At 41.1% G+C, this 21,043-nt stretch overlaps 1 protein-coding gene across 1 annotated transcript in view; it reads left to right on the top strand.

Moving 5' to 3' along the window:
- The window catches only part of ADCY6 (adenylate cyclase 6), a 197,400-nt gene that overhangs the window by 130,553 nt on the left and 45,804 nt on the right, over positions 1–21,043 (top strand). The window contains exons 4-7 of the mRNA NM_204631.3: positions 10,552–10,663; positions 10,833–10,960; positions 14,488–14,646; positions 15,645–15,786. Of these exons, the coding sequence (NP_989962.2) occupies positions 10,552–10,663; positions 10,833–10,960; positions 14,488–14,646; positions 15,645–15,786 (541 nt within the window). The remainder of the gene's footprint in view (positions 1–10,551; positions 10,664–10,832; positions 10,961–14,487; positions 14,647–15,644; positions 15,787–21,043) is intronic.

The raw sequence follows: 21,043 nt of genomic DNA, 5'->3' as shown, positions 1-21,043 counted from the left end.
AGACAGCTAAGTGACCACGTGGTCAAATGAGGAGCTGGTGAAGATGAGACTCATGGGGTCTTGTCAGCTTGTACCTTGACCAGCATAACAAAACAGAAGTGCTGTAAATGCTTTATGTTATTAAACATCATTACATTTATAACCTGAATGCCATAAAGTAGATTTAACACCACTTAGTATGCATGAAATATCACATTTATGCAAAGTATCTTGAATATGAGGTCGATTAGGGAGTGAAGAGGTGCGTGGAATTTAATATTCCTTGTTCGAGGATGATTTTTGCATAGAAACATGCAAGTTAGTGAGCTCACCTACGCTGCCTGCCTCCTAAGAGGGAGTGTTTTTACTGCTGATATTGATTGTACAGAATGCCATTATATTTACATTGCTTCTCCGTGGTAGCTGGAGTTTTCTGTGTCACCAGAAGGAAATGCAGGACTATGGCAGCTAAGTGTCACCAATCAGTTGCAGTGTGTTAGTGGATCACATCCTAAAAAGGAAACAAAAGCCTTGCATTTAAATTGTGGGCCCCATAAAGTTGGGAGAAATTTGCTCGTGACGTGAGCATATCTATTCATTAATTGTTCTTATCAGGTAAGGAGCATTAATATAGTGCACAATAACCAGATAACAGGTTCAATTTCCTTTTTTTTTCTTTTTCATTTAATACTGAAGTTACAGCCAATCCCACTTGTCACTGAACACATCATGTGCTTTGTTATTAAATTTATTATCAGGTTTGTTTATTAATTAAGAATGATAATTGAGCTCAATAAATGGGCCATACCATTCTCTTTGGTCAACCATTTCACCTTTCATTAGGAAGGACTTGTGGTAAAATGTCTCTTGAGAAACCTTGGGTTTCTCTTTACATTTTCTCCATGTTATTTTAAAAACACAACTGCTGTATTACATTTAAAAATATGAAAGTGAGGAGATAGCGAGTCTGCGAGTCTGTTGGCTGTTCCATGCAGGCTGGTAGGACTCACCTTGCTTTGCTTCAGCAATCAGTGTTCCCTACAAATGGCCACTTCAGTGTTATTGATCTGGTAAGCTCCCAAACACTCATGGTATCTGCCCGTACAGAGAGCTGCACCACTTGTCTGTGTTCAGCTTATACTTGAAATCTTTTGAGTATTTTTGTACCTAGTCTGCTCGCTTTGAAAAGAAGCAGACGCTTACAGGGAAGGCGCAGTTGCTTGTTAATGTTGTAAGTTATAGCATTTACAAGGGCTGCTCTGAAAGTAACGCCTTCTGTTTTATGACGTTGGCCCACAGCTTCAGAGACGGGTGTTGGAGGTATGGCAGTAGAGGTTGAACCTTCCCACCAGTGTTCTGTCCCATGTTGTTGCTGTGTGACAGACAGCAGCAGAGGGGCAGTCTGACAAAATGGTGTCTGACATGGAATTACCCGGGAAGCAAAAGTGTGGAACTGAATTCCTCCGTGTGGAAAAAACTGCACTAACACTCATCAGTGCTTGCTGAACCTTTATGGAGACCAAACAGTGGTTGTGAACGCAGTGAGGCAGTGGGTGGTGAAACACTGTGGAATAGTGGTTCACTTCTGCTGGTGAAGGTTTTTATGAGCACAGTATACAGGCTCTTGTTCATTGCTGGCAAAAATGCACAGCTAATCGTGGTGACTATGTTGAAAAATAGTGTTTTGTAGCTGAGAATTTGCTCTATCACATAGTGTTATCGTACTCTTTTTATCTCTTGTAGTTTCCACGGAAGCAAATAGGAGGCATTACTTTCAGAGCGACTCAGGTAGATGCTAATGCAGTGTTTTTGTTATGCCCTCACTATTCAGAGGAAAAAGTGAAGAGGTACCAACCAACAGAACTTGCAGGACAAATAAATCACCAAAGGCCAAGATGCTGGGGAAGCTAGTAGAGGGAATGAAGAAGAAAGGTTAGGTTGAAATGATCTCTGCTTGCAGAATTATTGCAGCTTTTCAAGTAGGGAATGAAAAAGTGTTATTACTTGACTAAATATCCATGATACCAGGGAAAAACAGACTGAAAGTTATTTGAACAGGTATGAAGAGCTCATTCTTTCAACAGTAAAGACAAGGAACTGAGCAATCTGTAACAGAAAGCATCCCAAACTATGACTCCATACATCTCATCAATCTCTGTCCCCTATGCATTACCCAGTATTTCAAGATACGCATGTGAAACTGTTAACTTTCCATGCCAAAATATATTACTCCATTGCCTTCTCTGACAACTGACTGACTGGTTACTGGCATGCTGCCTGTAGCGTGCTTCATTTAAGTTCTGAGTTGTTTCTTTTTCCTATTGCACTGCTTATGTGTCACTGGTCACTCTTGCAAGCAGTCCCCTCAGAGGAGGGCAGACAAGAATAGCACCTGACTCGTACAGCTGTGGTGGTAATGGATGATCCCTTCTTGTAGAGCTCTCTTAGTTTTGACTTTCTTCTTGGGTTGTTTTTTGTGGGTCTTTTTTTTTTTCTTTGGCAGGATTTTGACATCAAACATTGGTCTAAAGCCAGAAAACAGCTTGCAAGAGCACTCACAGCAAAAAATATGGTTGAAGTTTGAAAAAGCAGAAAATAGCATGACTTCTCCTTTTTCTCCTATATGCGATTCTGAACTTCTGGCTGTCTTGTGGGGCAGATGAATCTGAGATGTATTTTGGTGTGGACAGGGTCCAGCTTCAGTGTGGACAGAGCTGCTAGCTGTTTTGCACTGGTCAGGCAGGCGTGGGTGAGTCTGGGCTTGCTCTGAGCCCAAGAGTCAGCCAGATCTGAACTGGGGCTAATTTGCTCTAAGCATGGTTATTTATTCAGCTATTGAGCAGATAAGGCTCCTTTGCACTATGTGTATCCTTAGGCTTTCCTTTCCTATACTTCCTCGGAGTTGGAATGGATTTGGCGTCCTTCTCACTTAAAGATTTCTTCTCGTCCTCACCGATCAGCAGTATAATCTTCATTCCCATCAACCCCTCTTCAGATACATGTAAAAGGGCTGAAGTTTCTCCTTCTGAATAGCTCAAAGTCTCATTTGGGCAGCTAGTATTTTCTTTTTGTGTTCAGCAGACAGCAGCATGTAATCTGGCTTGTGATAATGTAGTAATAAAATTCCTTCCATTCATCTCAAAGATATCTGTAATGCACTCCACCTATACTTAGGCTTGGTAGCCACCGTGTATCTTTTTTAGTTTTGCCTTCCCCAAATAGTTTTTCTTCCCAAAAGGCTATTTATTACTTTTGTTCCCAGTGAAGAATCAATCTGGTTAAATATAGCCTGCTGAAATAGGAAAATCTATTTAACTCGAGAATTTTAGAGGGAGACAGACAGTAACAGTGTATTTTTTGTATTCAAAGTTAAAAATGAGTACTGAAACTGCTTAGCTATGGCTAACTTCTGATAACTGGGATTGCTGCTCATACTTGCAGACTGCAAACCTGTGAAGGTCATGGAAAAACTTTTGTGTGTGTGACTGGTGCAGGCTTCCTCTTCTGCTTGATGAACTTAATTTCTTCTTATTTCCTGCACTGGAAGTGAAGGGCAGATCACAGGCCCTGAGATGAGGAGCACCAGCCATGGTGGAAAGTATGATGCCATTTTTCTCAGCATCTCTTGGGAGTGCTAGGAGAGGTAGGTGCCCTCAGATGGCAGCTCCCAGGAGCACACTGCTAAGCTGACGCTGCTAAATCCACAAACACCGATAGTTTGTGCCGGTTATATCCACCTCTCATCTGTGTTCCCCAGGCAGCTCTGACCTCCACTCTCTCATCTGTGAACAAACATGGGAAAATCAAGTAAACATAGGGTTCTGGAGTTGATATCTTTGCAAATGAGCTTTGCTGTTGTTGTTCAGGTGCTCTGCGGATGGCGGTCTGCACTCTGCCGCCGATGTCTCCAGAGCCATCTGGCCTACTGCTCTGATGTCAGTTCTTACACTGCTACCAGCTTCAGTTGGTATGGCACTGCAGAGTGAACGTGAGCAAGGAATGTGGTTTTGGTTTACATTTGTGGCTACTCTCGAAGAGGCACGGGGGCTTTCTGCATTTTCTCTTAAGAAAATGGTGAAAAGGCCCACAGTTTTCTGGGCTTTTGTTTTTGTAGGGTGTTGGTTTTTTGTGTGCGTATATTTCATCCTGTCTTACGTCATTCTTTCTTTCTCTCAAGTTTTACTTTGCTTATCTCATTATCACAGCATCATTGTCATTATACATACATTATCATGTATGTATGTGTCTTCTCACCCTCTTCAGCAAGTAAAGCTAGCATGGCTATTCCCAAAATGGAGCAGTCCAGCTGATCAATGCATCACAGAAGGGCTACAGCTCAATTAGAATAGGCAATTTCCAATAGGAAATGGATCTTCTGGTGGATCTTGTGTGAAATGGCCATAAAAGTTCAGGAAAGAGAGAGATTATCTTTTTACTGTTGTTTTGTGGTGGGTTTTTGTTTTTCCCATGACGGAAGAAAAAGGAAAGAAATATTTTAACCTCTGTTCTGTCTGACTTCCTGCTGTTATGGAGAACATATTTTGTATTGCTAAGGCTAAGACCTCATCCTGTCTTGTAGACATCCCTAGAGAGTTAAGACTGACGTTGCTGAGACCTGAGTTGATGTGGAAGCAGCAAGCAGCCTTTGCCAGGCCCATCTCTGGGCTGTCCCTCAGTTCACTGAGCTGTGTGGGCCACTTCCACCTCCTTAGGTGGGTCTTGATGCTCTTGCTCAGATCTGGTCTGCCTGGCTGTGGTCACTCCATATTGTATACTTAAGCCCCTGCTCCATTTCATTTGTTCTTTTGTTAATGCTGCTGTTAAACACTGGAGGGTAAGTGTATCATGATGTTTCCTCACTTTCCAGAAGATGTAATCTTTTGTGTGTATAGGATGGGTAGAGGAGAGCACACAGAGATCCTCCATGCCATGCCATCCCCAAGGGGTATCAGTAGAAAAGAGAAGAGTGATGCCAGGTCTACCCTGGGTACTTGTAGATGAATTTAGCACTACATTTATGATGCTGAAGCATATGCTGTAAAACAGGTTTGGGGCTTACTCTGCTGGCAGAGAACTGACTTAAATAAACGTCCAAGTCTGAAAATTTACTCATTTATCCAACTGCTCAAGAAATGCTTCCCTGCAGAGGTACTCAGAAACCTCCTGGGCACAGTCCTGGGCAATTGGCTGTAGGTGGTCCCACCTGAGCAGGGGTTGGACCAAAGGATCTCCAGAGGTCCTGCCCAACCTCAGTCATTCTAAAGAAACTTCATTTGCTATTACAGGGCTCAACCCAACCCCTCAACTGAGAGTTTTGTCATCTTCATCTCAATCCATCCTTATTTCTCCTTCCTTGTTTGTAGTGTCACTTAACAATCGGCAACACCAATAGTAGTGGGTGGTGTTGTAAAATAACAGCAGCATGCTTGAGCCATTATCCTTGCCAGTTAGCCTAGTGAATTCACCAACATGCACATGCTGTGTCTACAGCAAATGACTTTCTCTTGTTATACCCTTACTCATGAGTGCAAATTAGTGAGCTCGTATTTAGTGAGCGATTATTATTTTATTTTGGTGCATTAACTTTTCCTTCTCTTTAGGTACCCTTCATTACAGTAAAATACCATGGCTTTGATTCACGTATAGTCAGATGCACTTCACTGTTTTCATAAGTCATTAAAGCTTACCGAGTCTGGGGTTTTGTTGTTTCCCATGCAGTGCCTGTGGTGTTCGGTTTCCAGTAACACATGGTGTTTATATTCATGACTGGCATTACCGTTGTGATGGTGATAGGGTTTGTGTTTCTTGCCTCGCTTGATTTATGTTGTGGCTGGCGTACATGGCACGCACATGTCTCAAAATAGAACACAACTGTTTTTTTGTTTTTACATTAGAAACACTGATGATTTTATTTAGCATTTTGAACAATTCTGCATTTGCAAGAAAACCTGGCTGAGTTGTATCCCTCCTTTGATAACTTTATTAGCTTCAGACATTTAAGGCTGTACTTCAGAATCACTCTGTGTAGGTGTCTGTGGGTTTTAAAAATCCCATGTGGTTTTCCTACTTCCCACATTTTTTGCTTAGCTCTTCCTACTCCTTAGGTTCTTTGCTTTCTGGCAAGATCTCTCTCCTTTCCCACGTTTTTGCTAAGAACTCTCTCCTTTGCCATCCGGAAGATGCTGCAGTGCTTCTGCCTTGCGGTGTGTTAGCTGTGCAGTCCCAGCAAGGATTGCCTGAATTACAGGAGCTAGTTTTAAATGGTCTACAGTGGCTGTGCCTGAGATGTAATTGGATGGTGCTGGGCACGGACAGCCCCAGAAGCTGGGCTGATCCCAATTGCAGGCCTCTGTGGGCCCTGCGTCATGGAGCAGCACCACTGGCTGGACAGGTTCCCACTGCAGGCTCTGAGCAGCGGGGATGTCAACAGGATCTGGAAGCTTCTCAAGCTCCTCCTCATCTCTCTTCTCCACCAGTGTCACGAGCCACATAGGGCAACAGCCACAAAGCTCAGCTTGCCTTGTACAGCTATGAAGTCTTGAGTCAGTCCTTGCTGGAAATAGGAGCTGAAATAGGAGCTTAGGAAAGTATTCACCTCTACCCTATAACACAATCTGTGGTACTTTTCGACCTAAATTAAACAGAAGTAATTTTTGAAAAACCTAGTAAAATCTATGTTAACTCCCCTTTTCTTGCCCTTCCTTCCCAGAACTATTTTTTGGTATGTTTTCTTTGAGGCCATACCCTGGTTACTGCTGGACAAAACCCAAATCAGATGGTAACTGAAGTCAGTGATGAAGTGGAAAAATATATCAAGAGCTCCGAAGCCATTACAGCATTTTAATTACTTGTGAAACTGGTTTTTCCACACAGTAATAGCCTTCCAGAAGGGACTGGGACCCTCTGCTGATAATAGTTACTGAAGCCCACACTGCAGATTGTGTGGTCAATCCCTTCCAGTCAGCTTCATGTAATCCTACTTCTAAACCACTCACTTATCTCACGTTATTTTATAACCGTAGGAATTATGTCATTTGACCTTCTGCTGACCACTGTCATTTACCCCAAATTTTGGCACAAGGGAGGCCTATTACTGGCACTACGCTCCCACCAGCAAGGAAATGCCTTGACCTCTGAAGATTGACAAATAGTTGGTTTAAGTTGTGCTCTTCATTGCAATCATCCATCAGCAGCAGCAATCTTCTCATTACTAAGGGTAGTCTGAAATGAAAGTCCGAACTGAGCTGTGGACAAAGACCCAGGGGTAGGGGAGAAGCTCTGTGCAGAAGGCTCCTGATCTCAGTACAATGAACTTGCAGGAGTGGGAGATGTTCCTGCAGCCTCACAGTGTGTTGCGTGCTCAAGGAGACCTAACAGGCTCCTTTTTAAAGAAAAGTTCTGGCTAAACACAGGGTGAAGTTCACATGCCATTATCTGATAGGTATTAGAAGTTTTTTTTCCTAGTTGCTTCGAGGCTGTTGCATATTTTGCAAGGAGGAGGGTGAATTTAGGGGTTATTGGGGCTAGTAACAGAAGGAACGGACGTGGCATGGCACAACACTTCATATACTGATCCCCACTCGTCTTTTATGGGCCATTGGCAGGACTGGAGGTGATAAGCTCATTTTTTGTCTCTGCTTGCTGGAGCTGCTGGAACAGTGCTAGCAGGAGCATGCTGAGGGAACAGATGAGGCAGGAGGAGTAAAATGTGATTTAGTGGCTCTCAGAGCTTATTGTTGACAACAGAGGACAGAGGCTTCAGGCTGGAGTCCTGTTTGAAAGGGCTGTTTTCTCTAGCAGTTGTGTGCTGCTCTTTCTTCAGTCTGCTGCCACAGGTGTGTCTTTTCTCCCTCCGCCTTTGGGTCAGAGATCACTGCCCTCTCCTTTCTGTGCCTTGAGGAGGTTTTCTGTCCCCTGCAGCCTTTGTGCTGTGAAATGGACAATGAGAGCCCAGGTAGCATCTTCTGATGGCTCGGTTGCTTAGACAGGTGCTTGCAGAGGTCTTACATCTGTTTCTAATCCGCAGTGCTTTGCTGCTACTGCTGCTGCTGTGTTACTCAGTTAGCAGACATGGAAGAGGGCACCATGCTCAGTCAGATAGATGTCTTTTTGTCAACCACAAAGTGCAAAGTCATGTGAAGGCATTACTTAACATGTAACCCATTCTAAGCAGGTTTTCATATAAACAGCAAAACTCTCATTGCGGATGGAGCTCTTTCCCTTATTGCCTAACATCATGACCATCTTGAAGACTGAGGAGACTGGAAGCATTTAAAAAATAACTGAATCATTCCTTTACTTTAGATAAACCAAACTTATTTTTCCTTGACTTCCCTCTCCAAAATGATCAAGCTGACTCTGTTGAAATTATTTTATGCACTCCTCTTTCCACAAACAAAACACTCACCCAGAGAGGCTTCTGATGGAATAAATGTTGGCTTTCTAACAGAGGCATCAGACAACATTAACTTCCAAATAATGCTTCTAGCTCATGCACTTAATGCATTTTCAAGTCCCATCTTGCAACTTTTCCAGGTTTTGTTATCATAATAAACCCATAATTGCTTATAATTGCAGTTTGCAAGAACTTGGCCAGAGTGCTGCATGTGGGGCTGCAGCTGTCCTTGGAAGTGCAAGACGAGGATCAACCCAAAGGAGTTAGCTGCTGAATTCAAACAAAAATCAATTTGTTGGTCGTTCCAACCTTCCAAGAAGGTTGAAAATTTCAGAAAATGTTGTAATCAGGTAGTTTAAATTTAAAAGGCCATGAATCTGTGCATAGGTTGGCTCCATAAGTCTCCACTGATTGCTTCATTTACCTTGTTGAAAATATTGCTGCAGTTTAACCTCTGGGAATATGTGATGCATTTATCTGGCGTGATAGTAATGGTGAGAGGAGGGGGCAGCCTTCAGTCATTTATCCATGTTTATTAGGGCACTACAGTGGCAATAATTTTCTGAATGGGCAATGGGGAGGCGGCTCAGGGTATCTCTGCGTGGAGTTTTCAGATATACCCATTGTCACATTGCACTGTTTGCTCTGTAGTTCTCCTGTTTTAACACACACATCTGTAATAACACACACATAGAAGCAGAGTGTGAACATGTCCTCAACTGTAGAATTTGCTACTTTCTGTATGCTGGAATAGGAACAAATCCACATCCCTCTGAATGAATGGGTTTGATTTTGTGCATGTAGTATGTTGTGTCTTTCATGCGTGACACGTAGTCCACTCTTGAAAACTTAGCAGTCATGTTATAGAAGCATTATGTAGATTTTCAGCTTGCAACAAGATACAGTTTGTTACTGCCACTTGAGCTGAATGAATTTCCTATTTCTACATTGCATAAGAAAACATACTTAAGTTGCTTAGAGAGCAATATAGACATCTTGAAGATTTCAGTAGGTTTCAAGTGCATTTCTTTGGGAAGTTTGCTTCTATTTGTAAATATGCGAAACATTGATATATTTTGTGTATATTTTGTCAAGTGTTTTTAAAAATGGCAAAGTATATTTTCATTCAGACGTCCCCGCGTTCCTCTTTTGTATTTTTCTTGTACAATTTAACCTCCGTCTGGCAAGCAAATAAATATTTAATGCACGATGGTTGGTGATTTATTGGAGTTGAAATGTAGAAAAAGAGCATGAAAAGCATGCCAGAATTAAAAGTGTTTGGGGATTTTTGCAAAAAATGCTTGTAAAAATGTTTGGGGTTTTTTTGTCTTTGCTTCTTATCTGAAGACATTGCAGGGAATTACCACTGAAATCACAGTTTCTGCAATTGCTAAAAACACGTCAGAATTTTATTTTACAAAGAAGAAGCAATTGTAAAGTGCTGGTTATTTACATTTTTAATTTCTCTTTTCATTCAAATACAGTTTGCAGCTTCAAAGAAGAAATCAGCTGGTTGTTAAAAGTTCTAATGCAATAAGATGTGACTTACGAGTTTCATGTTTGTATCAATGTGCATGCATCTATATAAATACTGTGAGATCTATATAGACAGAATCTGGTGCTTGTTTTGCTGAACAGTTTCAAATGCAGCATAATGGCTTTGTTTGATTGCAAATCAGTGCTTTCAGTGTTGTAATTGTTTCTGGGACAGAATAGTTTCTGAGGCTCTGTGTATTATAGGGTCTTTTATGTTGTGGCTGCATTTGGGGGGGGTGGGGGGTGGCAGGGGCAGAGGTGTGTTGTCTTCCTGCAATGGAGTTGAGAATTAGGCAATGTTATCGAGCTGATGGATGCGGGAATGTGAAGGAAATGGTAAGTGGGCTGGGCTGCCCTGGCCGTTGTGTAGGAGAGCCTGGCTGTTAATAATGGTTGGTAGCTTTATTAGCACCTCTGGTTTCCAACATACTGTACATTTTCTGTCACAGAGCAGAGGTGGGAGAAAGAAAGGCCGTGGGGTTTTCAGCCCTTTCTAAACTCTGTAGAGGCTGCTCCTATAGGGCTGGGACACCCTTATTTCACATGTCTACCCAACCCAGGACTTCTACCCCAGAGCTTACACAAATATCAGCAACAAATTTATGACACTTTCATTTTTTTTTTCTCTTTTTTTTCCCAAGCATCCTCTTTGCAGACATAGAGGGTTTCACAAGTCTGGCCTCCCAGTGCACTGCTCAGGAGCTGGTCATGACGCTGAACGAGCTCTTTGCCAGATTTGATAAGCTAGCAGCTGTAAGTTTTCTTTTATAATTCTGATATATTTTTTTTCCTGTTGCAAGAATGACATACTGTGCTGGTTCACTGGATTTCTGTAAATATTCTCTGCCCTAAAAGGCAAGCTATTGCAAGCATGAATATAAGCTGAATTCTTCTCTCTCCTTTATTATTATTATTTTTTTAGGAGAACCACTGTTTACGTATCAAGATCCTGGGTGACTGCTATTACTGTGTGTCTGGGCTGCCAGAAGCAAGAGCTGACCATGCACACTGCTGTGTTGAAATGGGAATGGATATGATAGAGGCCATCTCGTAAGTACCATATTACCCATGGAGAATTTCAGAACAAGTAGCAAGGAGATTCACTTCCAGTTAGATCTTCCATGCACTGCAGCAAGATAGCCAAGCCAGGGGATTGATGGCAGTAGAGACCAGTTGGAATACAATAACAAAATGCAGAGAAGGTTTCACAGCAGAAAAACAGATGCTTGAGTCTGTTACAGCCATGTGGAGATCAGAGCTCCACCTCCTGATGACAAAGGCAAAGGTTACCATAGCTGGTGGAAGTCTCGTTCCCAAAGAATTCCGGTGAATAACAGAAATGTGAAATCAAAGGATTAATAATAGCTTCATTAAATTTGTATCACTCCGTAGTTATCTGTCTTTAAACCAGCTTTTTATTCACGGTACAACTCCTCTGCTAAGCTCTGTCTTTTCTAGTTAAGCTAATCCTTTTCCATGTGTTCTGATACCAAGTAGGTCAGATTCAGCACTTTCTGACTTCAGACAAATTATTGAGGAAACCCACAAGGTTGGTCTGACACAAACAGAGACATATCCATGATGCTTTTTACTTTATTTCTACTTACATCTCCATTTTATGATTTTTCTTTTAAATTTTTGTTCTGTATTTGTCCAGACCACCACTGTCTTTGGGAATTAACAAACATGACACCCTTATTTAGTAATTTTACTTGGAGGATCACGAACAATATTATTATATGAATAGTGGTTGCTTCAGATGTAAGCTCTCACATGCCAGTACTTTCAGCATGTGGGGGAAATGAGATCTGTTTGGTCATCATGAATGCATGCAAGTTTAGACACAGAGTTCATTCAGCTTTGAATGGTAACTGAGCAGCTCTCGATATCTACACTATCCTTGCTGCTCAGAGAATCTGCATCTTTTTCCTTTCTCTTCTATGTTTTTCTTTGTGAAAGCATCTTCTAAAATATCCGCAATACTAGCAGAGATGTCTCTATGCAGTACTCTTCTCATTTTCCTCAGGAAGTAGATTGAGATTTCACTTAATCTTGGGAAAGACTAGAGGTACCTAGTCTGAGCTTGATACAGTACATCCTTGTAATTTGGATTTCTGCAAGGATGCAAACAGACACCCATAGTTCTCAGCATCATTTTCTCAACACAGATACATAGTTTGAAGAGCAGTGTTTTCAACTAGGAGAGCCTATTCAAAAAGCAGTAGGCAGCAGCATTTCCTTGTTTTGCATACAATGTATGTTGTCAAGACCTACTAGCTTTTATCTGGTCTAAGCTCTTATTGCTTTGTACTAGCCTCCTTCTGGGCTTTGTATGCAAGATGCAAAATAAAAACAGTTATAAGTAACTAGTTTTCAGCAGTCCTTGGAAGGATGCTGTTTATTCCACATGAAGTACAGTTAAGTGGCAGGTGACAAAGTGTCTTGTCAAACACAAGTAGGTTCTTTCTGAACCAACCCTATGAAGAAAATTCTGTGTACGTTAACCAGAAAAGTCTCACTTTCTGCAGTAGCTGACTTGATGAAATCCATAGACCTTGACACATAACCCCCACAAGGCTGAGTAACACCTCAGATGTCTAGACTTCATTGATTAGCTGCAACCCACCTCTCCTTGAAATAAACCAAGCTGAAGTGCACTTGATGCTTGTTTAAAAATAGCTCTTCAGCAGCCTTTGAAACTGGTTTCCCACTTGCTGTGGAATGAATGCATTTAACAGTGTTATCTTTTAATAAGTCTGGAAAGTGATGCTGTTTTCCTTCCCCCTGCTTCCCCCTCCTCCACCTACCCTAAGGATCATGAGAGATTTCATAATTCAGGTAACAAATGTCTATTGAAAGTTCAACTGCAGGGTTCACCAACACTAGGACCGGCTTGTAGGCCTACTTCATCTGTACACAAGAAGAACTGATCAGATCAGAAATTCATTGTATTTCTGGTATAAATCTAAAAAATAAAAAGATAACAAAAGCAATTCCTTTTGTTTATGAAGGGTAACCAAGCTTATTTGCTTACTGCAAAGTGATGAAAGTCACCTTCTCATCCATGACCGTACTGGGAGAAGTACCCTTGTCCTCTGTCAACAACATGGCTTGGCACAGGGTGCAGTGGGCTTTGTGGCTGTCATGCAGTGTGTTCCTCCTCTCTCCCCAGCACTGCATGCACGTTACAGCTGCTGCTGTCCTTGCAAAGCTTATGGCTGCACCTGCATTTTCATGGCTCTGATTATGAACCCTTTCCAAAGTGATGTAGTTCAAGCTCTTTCAATGGTACCTTATCTGTATGGAGCTTCCCTTCCCTTCTAGGGAATCTCTGCAACTTGTTTATGAACTTGTTTATTATTTTTATTAAAACAATGTGTGTCAGTTCAGCAAGTAGATAATGAAATATCAGAAGATAGAGATTGAAAGGAGGACGGTATTGTAAGTGTAGGGTAGGAGCTGTTTCAAAGAGAAATGTCTTGAACATCCTTTTAAGGGGTGCATTACACTGTAAGGAGTGAATTAGAATTCAGAATTAGTCTATCTTTAATCATCGTTTTCATCAATAGATAAAGTTAAATATTAGCTCTGTGTTGATGTTAGGAAACTGGGAGGACTTATGTGTCCAAGATGGTGTAAAGAGCAGATGATCCTGAAGAGCAAAGAGATTGAAATCTGGTAGGTACAAAGTATGACTTCACGCTGCAAGGTGCTACAAGCTCAAAGGAAAGAACTGTCCTGTGTGATGTGGGTGAATTTCCTCATGGAACACGGGCATTCTGGAAATGGTATGACCAGCAATAATGAGAAGCAGAATTGTTCTGATGGCTTCATCAAGACTCCTCTATCCACATTCCTGAATATATATTTCATGTGAACAACTCTTGAAGTTAACTTTTGCCCTAAAAGGGCAAAACCCACAAAGTATTCCAGGAGCCATTTGGGGAGTAAACAGAGCATCCAAGACCTCATTAAAATCAGAACTTGAGTATTTGTAGCAGCCTGTTTGGAGTAACTGCAATAGATGTGGTTCTCTGGTTTTGCTGCTCTGACTGTAGCTCTAAGATGCATTCAAGCTTTCCAATGGCAGTAGGGTATTTCACACACATATCATGTTTCATCTGTGGAACAGTTGATGCATGGTGCCATACAGACAAATTAAGATCTCTGAAATCATTTCCTTTTTCTCTTTGAAACATGCTATTAGTCTTAATGAGTCTGAGTGCTGGCAGGTTATGTCCAGCTTTGGTATGGAAATCAGAGACCAATGCTTTACTCCTTTCACTGTTCCCAAAGATTTTTTTTCATGGTTTTTCAACTTGGCTGTGAGTTCAGAGGACATGGATTTACTCCAAGGGGTCCTCTAATCTTATTAGTGCTCTGCTTGGTCAGCCAGGCCATCCAAATACAGTACAGTCTATCTGGTTTTGGTTTGCTGTCCTGTTATTGTGGATGAGCGGCACTGTGTGTATGCATGAATAATATATAGGTCAATATGGATGTTTGTATTCTGGGTGCAAGTCTGTGCCACTGACTGCAGTTCTTAGTGATGTCTCTTTTCCCATATCTTTTTTCAGATTAGTCCGGGAGGTGACAGGAGTAAATGTCAACATGAGGGTTGGAATCCACAGCGGGAGAGTTCACTGTGGGGTCTTGGGCCTTAGGAAGTGGCAGTTCGATGTGTGGTCGAATGATGTTACATTAGCAAACCACATGGAAGCAGGGGGCAAAGCTGGGTAAGTTGCTTCATCAAAGCTGTCACGGTCACCTGGGTTTTGTTTTTGTGTCTGACACTTTGCAGTGAGGTGTGGAAATGGGGGAAAGAGGTTTTGACAGTCTGTATACCTGCTGTAAAGTTAGCTGTGGTTATAGTTTTCTAAATGTATGCAGAGGTTAGCAAGGTTATTCAGTTGTCTATACACATGTCTTAGGTTACAGAATGTCTACAAATTCACAAGATGGGCATGTCCTTCTCTGGTAAGAATTGAATTCCCTCTCTGTGAAACAAAGCTGATAGTTACAATGGAAAAGAGCACGTCTGTGTGAACACTAAGAGTTGGACACAGTTCCAAAGAGACGTGGGTGTATGTCAGCAACACCTGCTGGAGAGCATCCCAGTTGTTGGTGGGTGTTACGAGAAGAGTTGTTTCAGTCCTGCTTTCTGTTTTGAAACTCTCCTTTGAGAGAGCAGAATCAGTTCTTGTTTCACGACTGTTTGGACCAGCTGAAGTCTGACTTGCTGCCACGCTATCCCTGGGAGATATTTGCTCTAAGCAACTTTCTGTGTCATCTCTGTGCTGGAAGAACATGCAAGACTATGATACTTGATGGGCTACTTCTACAGAGCGCTCTTGTACCAGTGACTAAAGGGATGCAACAAAAAAAGATATGTGCTACAATATGTATTACATATGCCCATTAAATAGACTTTGAAGGGTCTGTACGTGCCAAAAAATGTATATCCGTTTGAGTGATCAAGGCTTTGTATCTAAGGATGTGCTTATAAATGGATGTGTAACATGCTTCTTACTTCAGAGGCTGTCTCCTTCCCTGCTTCCTCTAAAACAGTGAGAACTTCTGGTACACATCTGTAAGTGTAGTGGCATGGCTAAATAAAGTTCTTTATTGTTCATTTGTGGCAGGACGTGTAGTCTGTTGCTGACAGGAACTGACTTACAGACAGATGATAATTTCTCAAGCTTACAAAACTGTCTTATCTTTTGTCTCCTGTAAGGCGCATCCACATAACGAAAGCAACCCTGAACTATCTCAATGGAGACTACGAGGTGGAGCTGGGCTTTGGAGGGGAACGCAATGCTTATCTGAAAGAGCACAGTATCGAGACCTTCTTGATTGTACGATGCAGCCAGAAACGGGTAAGGTCAAGAAAGCAAATGCAAGTTTCAGATACTTTTAAAAACCAGGTGGTCTCCAACACATCCACGCAGAGTGAACACTAGCTAGACAACTTCTGCAAAGGTTTCTCCATCAAGTACTTCATAGTTCTACCAAAATATGTCCTGGGTTATTTTAAAAGTGATTTTTAAGGATGGTTTTCATATAGATTTGCTCTTTTTTTTTTTTCCTATTAAATTTGATACTTGTGCAAGCTCTTAAAGCAACAGAGAAAAACAAGGATGTTTTTGTCCACTGGCTCACTGTATTGCCACAAAAGTAATGTTTAGAGCAATTCTAATCGTGACTTTTCTTCTTCAGAAACCTTTGCTTCTGAAGATGGGAAAATCTGACCCCCTATAATGATGAATGACACTATGACAGTGGGATGAGATCATAGCTATTGCTATGACACAGATCAAGCTGCACAAAATAATGCTATTAGGGCACTGCTGATTTGAACTTGCATCAAGTCACACTCAAATGGACTTCAGCCAATATATCACTTTTTATGACATGACAGAAATTAGGTTGATATTATCACTGGTTTGTATTTTTTATACAATGGTAGACTTTAATAGTAGAAAAAAACATTTTTGATCACCTAACTGAGCCTTCCCAATAATATTTCTCTAAGCAATTTCTCCACTATACATGCTACTTTCCTATTCATAGTACAGACAGGCACGTAAAGGTTGGCCTGAACAGAAAATCATTTCAAATGTTTCTGAATCAAAGATCAATTAAATCTACCCAGAGCCATAAACGTGGTGACCATGAGATTAAATTAATAAGTATTTGTGACCACTTCCAACAGCATGGTTGCTATGAATAGCTGTAAGGCCTATACAGAACTACTTGGTTACCATTGCCTCATTTCCTGAGAGAATGGAAGCCTCAAATCTCCTTAATGAATATTGTATAAAAAGTCTTCAAGAAAAGCCCTTATCATCTCCTAAAGGAAGAAGCTGATGTTTTGGTTTCTATCTGCTCATGCGGTAAATCTCATTAACAGTTGTCAATCTTCAGAAGAAGATTAGAGCTTGCAGTGCAAGTGTATTGTTTCCTGAGTATCACTGCCTGTCAGTGGGCCAGCTGATATTCATACCTAAACCACTTCTTCATTTCTGGGTACATTCAAGAACAAAAACCACAATACCCTTTATCAGGCCCCATCTCCAGGGTGGAGAAGCTATACTGGCTTGTTAAATCATGCAGTCGCCTCCCTGTCTGCATCTTCTTGTGGAGAACAGAAGGTTTCTGGAGAGAAAAGGAGGACTTAAGGAAACATCAGGATTCTGCTCCTTGCCAGTGGAGAGAAAACACTCAGTAGACACCCATAGCATTTAGAACTTGACTTTGCTTTTGAACAGAGAGCACCTTTTGACTAGGAGATTGGATGGAGAGATGTGAGGATTCCATTCCATAAGTAAAGTAAAATGTTCCCCCTTCTCCATTCTTTCACCACTTTATCTGTGTTTGTTACAGCTTTGTTAAGTAGTAGCTGAAGTCTCCGTGCACTACTGTGATGCTGCTCATAGATGCAGCATCCCAGAGTAGTTGAGAATAGGGACATGCTCATGATTGGGGTAATTTTTGTGCTAAACTGAAACATAAAGAAATTGCTATCCAAGGTCATGGATCTTAATTGTTGGAGTTTGAGGGGCTCCTCGTTTGCTCATACTACTGCAGATTTCTTTCTCCATAGCCATTTTCTCTCCCTTTGTGAGTAGTTTCAGGTTCTCTCCTTCCTTGAAAATTCATTTTCACCTAATAGGAAGATCAGAAGCTAGAAAAGCTTTCTGTTAGTCAGCTTGGCTTGCCTTGAATATTTTTCTAGATGTTAGGAGAATTTGTAGCACTTCACTTTTTCCTTCCATTTCTGCTTGATTTTGATGACTGCCTGTGATGTATTTAGCCAGGTTTTCATTTGTGTCTGTTTCAGTAATGACCATAAAGTGTTCGCTTAACTCAGTCATGGGTTCCTGTGAGTCTTGTCTGTGTTCCTACCATCCTCAAACACAAGCTGTGGGGTTTTCATTAGAGAGCTCTCCATGCGTGCCATTGTGATCCTAGCTAGCAGCATCTCTTCTGCTGGAGAGAGCGTGAATCATGTCTGCCTGAATTTTCACCCTCTTGGGCCCAGGCAAGGACAAGGGGAACATTTTCCATACCCTGTGTTTCTTCTGTCCACGTGGCTTTCAATCTGTTCTGCTGGTGAAGAAGAATACTTGTTTAAAATCTTGTCCCTTCCAGGGTGTAACTTATGTCAGGTTCCAGTAAGAATGTTTTTTTGATGGATGCTAGAATATTGTCCCTGGGATTCTGGTTTCTGCAAGGTGATGAAGATACTGTAACATCTGCTTTGATCAGGCTGCCAGTTGCCTTCCCTTCATAACAACACTACTTGTATACTTCTTACAGAGTGAAAGGTGTTGTCCATGTGTAGCAGTAAATGAGTCTGCTCCCAACCTTGAAACATTATTAGTTCAAGTAGTGCAAGTTCATGCTTGAAGGCTCCGTATTAAAACCCCGCTGTTACTTCAGGTGTGATTGGGTACATCTGCACCATACCTCACAATTCTGATGTCCTTTCCAAAACCACAAACTACTTAGCTGCAATTGGTATTGCGAGACTTCTTTCAGCTTAAATGCTGTGTCTTTCTGAAACATCGGCCTTTTGAAGGTGGTATTTCTCATGATTGGTCTCTGGATTTGATCGAGCCTAAATTCAGAACAGCCCTCACATCTGCACATTCTGATAAGTTCAGTCATTGGGGAAATACTGAGTTTAGATGGATATTAATATCTTAAGGCAGCCATGCATGGGGCAGTTTTGTTGTTTGTTTTTTGTTTTTTTTGCATATGGATCATCAAATTTAATTTCCTAATTCTGTCTCTTGTGTGTTGTGAGAAAACTCCATTGAAAAGCACACAATTATTAATATATATGTAAAGAAATGAATTAAATAATACAAAAAAGGGAGAAGAAGAAATGCAGTTTAATTAAAGGTTTGTTCTAGAGGATCTAACAGTGAGGATGCTTTATTTTGTGTTGAGAGTAGATGCATAGATGGCTCAGTTAGCTGCCTGAGCTATATCCCAGCTCACAACGGCCCCCTGGAATTGCCTGAATACCTTGTCCATCAGTCCCATGGTCATCCAAACCCAACAATCTCAGGAGTTCCAGTGAATGCATGTAATGTGAGCATTTACTGTCAGACCTTTTCTGCTTATTGTTACCACGGGGTGTCATAACTTCAAACTCCCTGTCTTCTATTGTTTACTTTACGTTTTCAGCCATTAAATTAATTCATTGTGTTAATGCCATTTCTTTGGCACAGAGTAAATGGGAGGAACGTTTATGCAGTATTTTTTGTTCCAGGAATCAGAATTCCTTCTTTGAAAATAGCATTTATTCTTCTTAAGAATGCTGTTAACTGGAATATATTTAGTTAAGTTTTGGAGAAAAAAAAAATATGGCTAGCTTTTGATTACTTCAGCTTTTGTCTATAGCTGGAAATGTAGTCCTTGTTTTCCTTCTGATATGCAGAAGAATTGCTTTCTACTGAAAGAGAATAAACTGCAAAACCTTAGAAATTCTGTCTGCTTAGGTTTTTCTTTCCTCATCGATAACGATCTGCTTTCACCTTTAGGTTTGCACTGTCCCGTGCTATTGATACTCTTGTGGATAAACACTTCCCTGTGAAAAAGGCAGCGTGCCAGAACTGCTTCTCAGATAACCCAAAGCAGGAATGACTTGGGCAGATAAAAGTTTTTGGTTGCTGTTTCCAATTTATTTTTTGACCCCTGAGGAACACCACTCATCGCTGGACTCCACCTGGAGACCAGTTTCTTAATGTATGTAAGAAAGGCACAGTTTATTAAACTATATAAGAAATGCAAAGGTAGATAGAAGCTACAATGTAGACAGGAAAATGTAACTAGAAAGAATTTCTTGGGCCATCAAATCTACCTCAGTACTATTTGGGGCAATATGCATACATCACACAATTCTTGCAGATGGCAGCTGTATCCTCTCTGTCCCTCTCAACCTTTTCAATCCCAAGACAAACTCTTCTAATCTCTTCTTGCAATGAAGAAGAGAATCCCAGGTTCTCACAACAAACTCAGTTTCCCCAATCAGCAAAGAAAACCATTACCTCTTGCATAGCTGCATTACCTCAGAGTCTCATAGTTGTCCTGTGATGGATGGATGTAATTCCTGGTAATGAAGTAAGTGACATTTTTGACTGTAATCTCTAAAGGAATGATTCTGGGTTTTGTAGACTGGAATACCTCGTATCCCATTTCTGCTATGTCAGCCCTCAAAAGTCCAGTGCTATCTAATATTCTTTTTCCCTTATTGGTCAAATACTGCCACCACTCCTCTCTTAACAAAGCCCACCAGTGCTGCACTTGGTGCCAGATTTGGTAAGGAAGATATTTTTTAAATCTGCCCCAAGACTAATCACTGAGCAGCTCTCCCAGTGACTTTCATCCAGCCTAATTTGTCTTCCCTCAAAGTCATCTCCTGCTCTTTCACCGTAAGCCAGCTCTTCTCCCAGCTTCTAGTTCCCCACAGCCTCAGTCCCCAGCACAGCACTCTCTCAAATGCTCTACGGAAAAAAAAAACAAACAAGGCCAGGGATAGTTAATGTATTTTTTCTGTTTAGAAAAGCTTGGATGCTCTCATGGCTGTTAATCCAAGCCAGCATTTACTGCTCTACAGTTCAGTGTCATGATCCCTGACTAAATAGTTATTAAAAGTATCTCTTACCAGAACTGAAATTGAATTTGGCAGTTTTGCAGAGATCTGGGATGGAGGTCGTCCTTCTGCATTCAGCACATTACATTTTAAGTTTTGCTTCCAATTTCTGTCATGTTTTCTGTTTATAACCCTACCCTTATGATCCCTGTTCCCTTTTGCCTCGACTGCAGCAGTACTGATTATCTGAAGAGAAAAACAATTTGTTCCTTTGGTTCTGGAATGATGTAGATTTTTGAATATCTGTTTCCCTGGGGCGATACAGGGTGATTTATATAGGGTGAGTTCTACCCTAATTCACTATTTTTTTCTTATTTGTTTGAATATATATTTCTGTTGGGCTTAGTACCTTCACATGAAATAAATACAGGAAATCTCATTACCCTTCCTCTATTACTGGCTTTGCATCTTCATTCTTTATGTGGAAAACCAGTGTTTCCACATAAACAGAGAATTATCAATTAAAGTTG

Source organism: Gallus gallus, chromosome 7 (genome assembly GCF_016699485.2).
Source record: "Gallus gallus isolate bGalGal1 chromosome 7, bGalGal1.mat.broiler.GRCg7b, whole genome shotgun sequence".
In the NCBI taxonomy this organism is placed as follows: Eukaryota; Metazoa; Chordata; class Aves; order Galliformes; family Phasianidae; genus Gallus; species Gallus gallus.
This window is presented reverse-complemented; position numbering and strand designations above follow the sequence as displayed.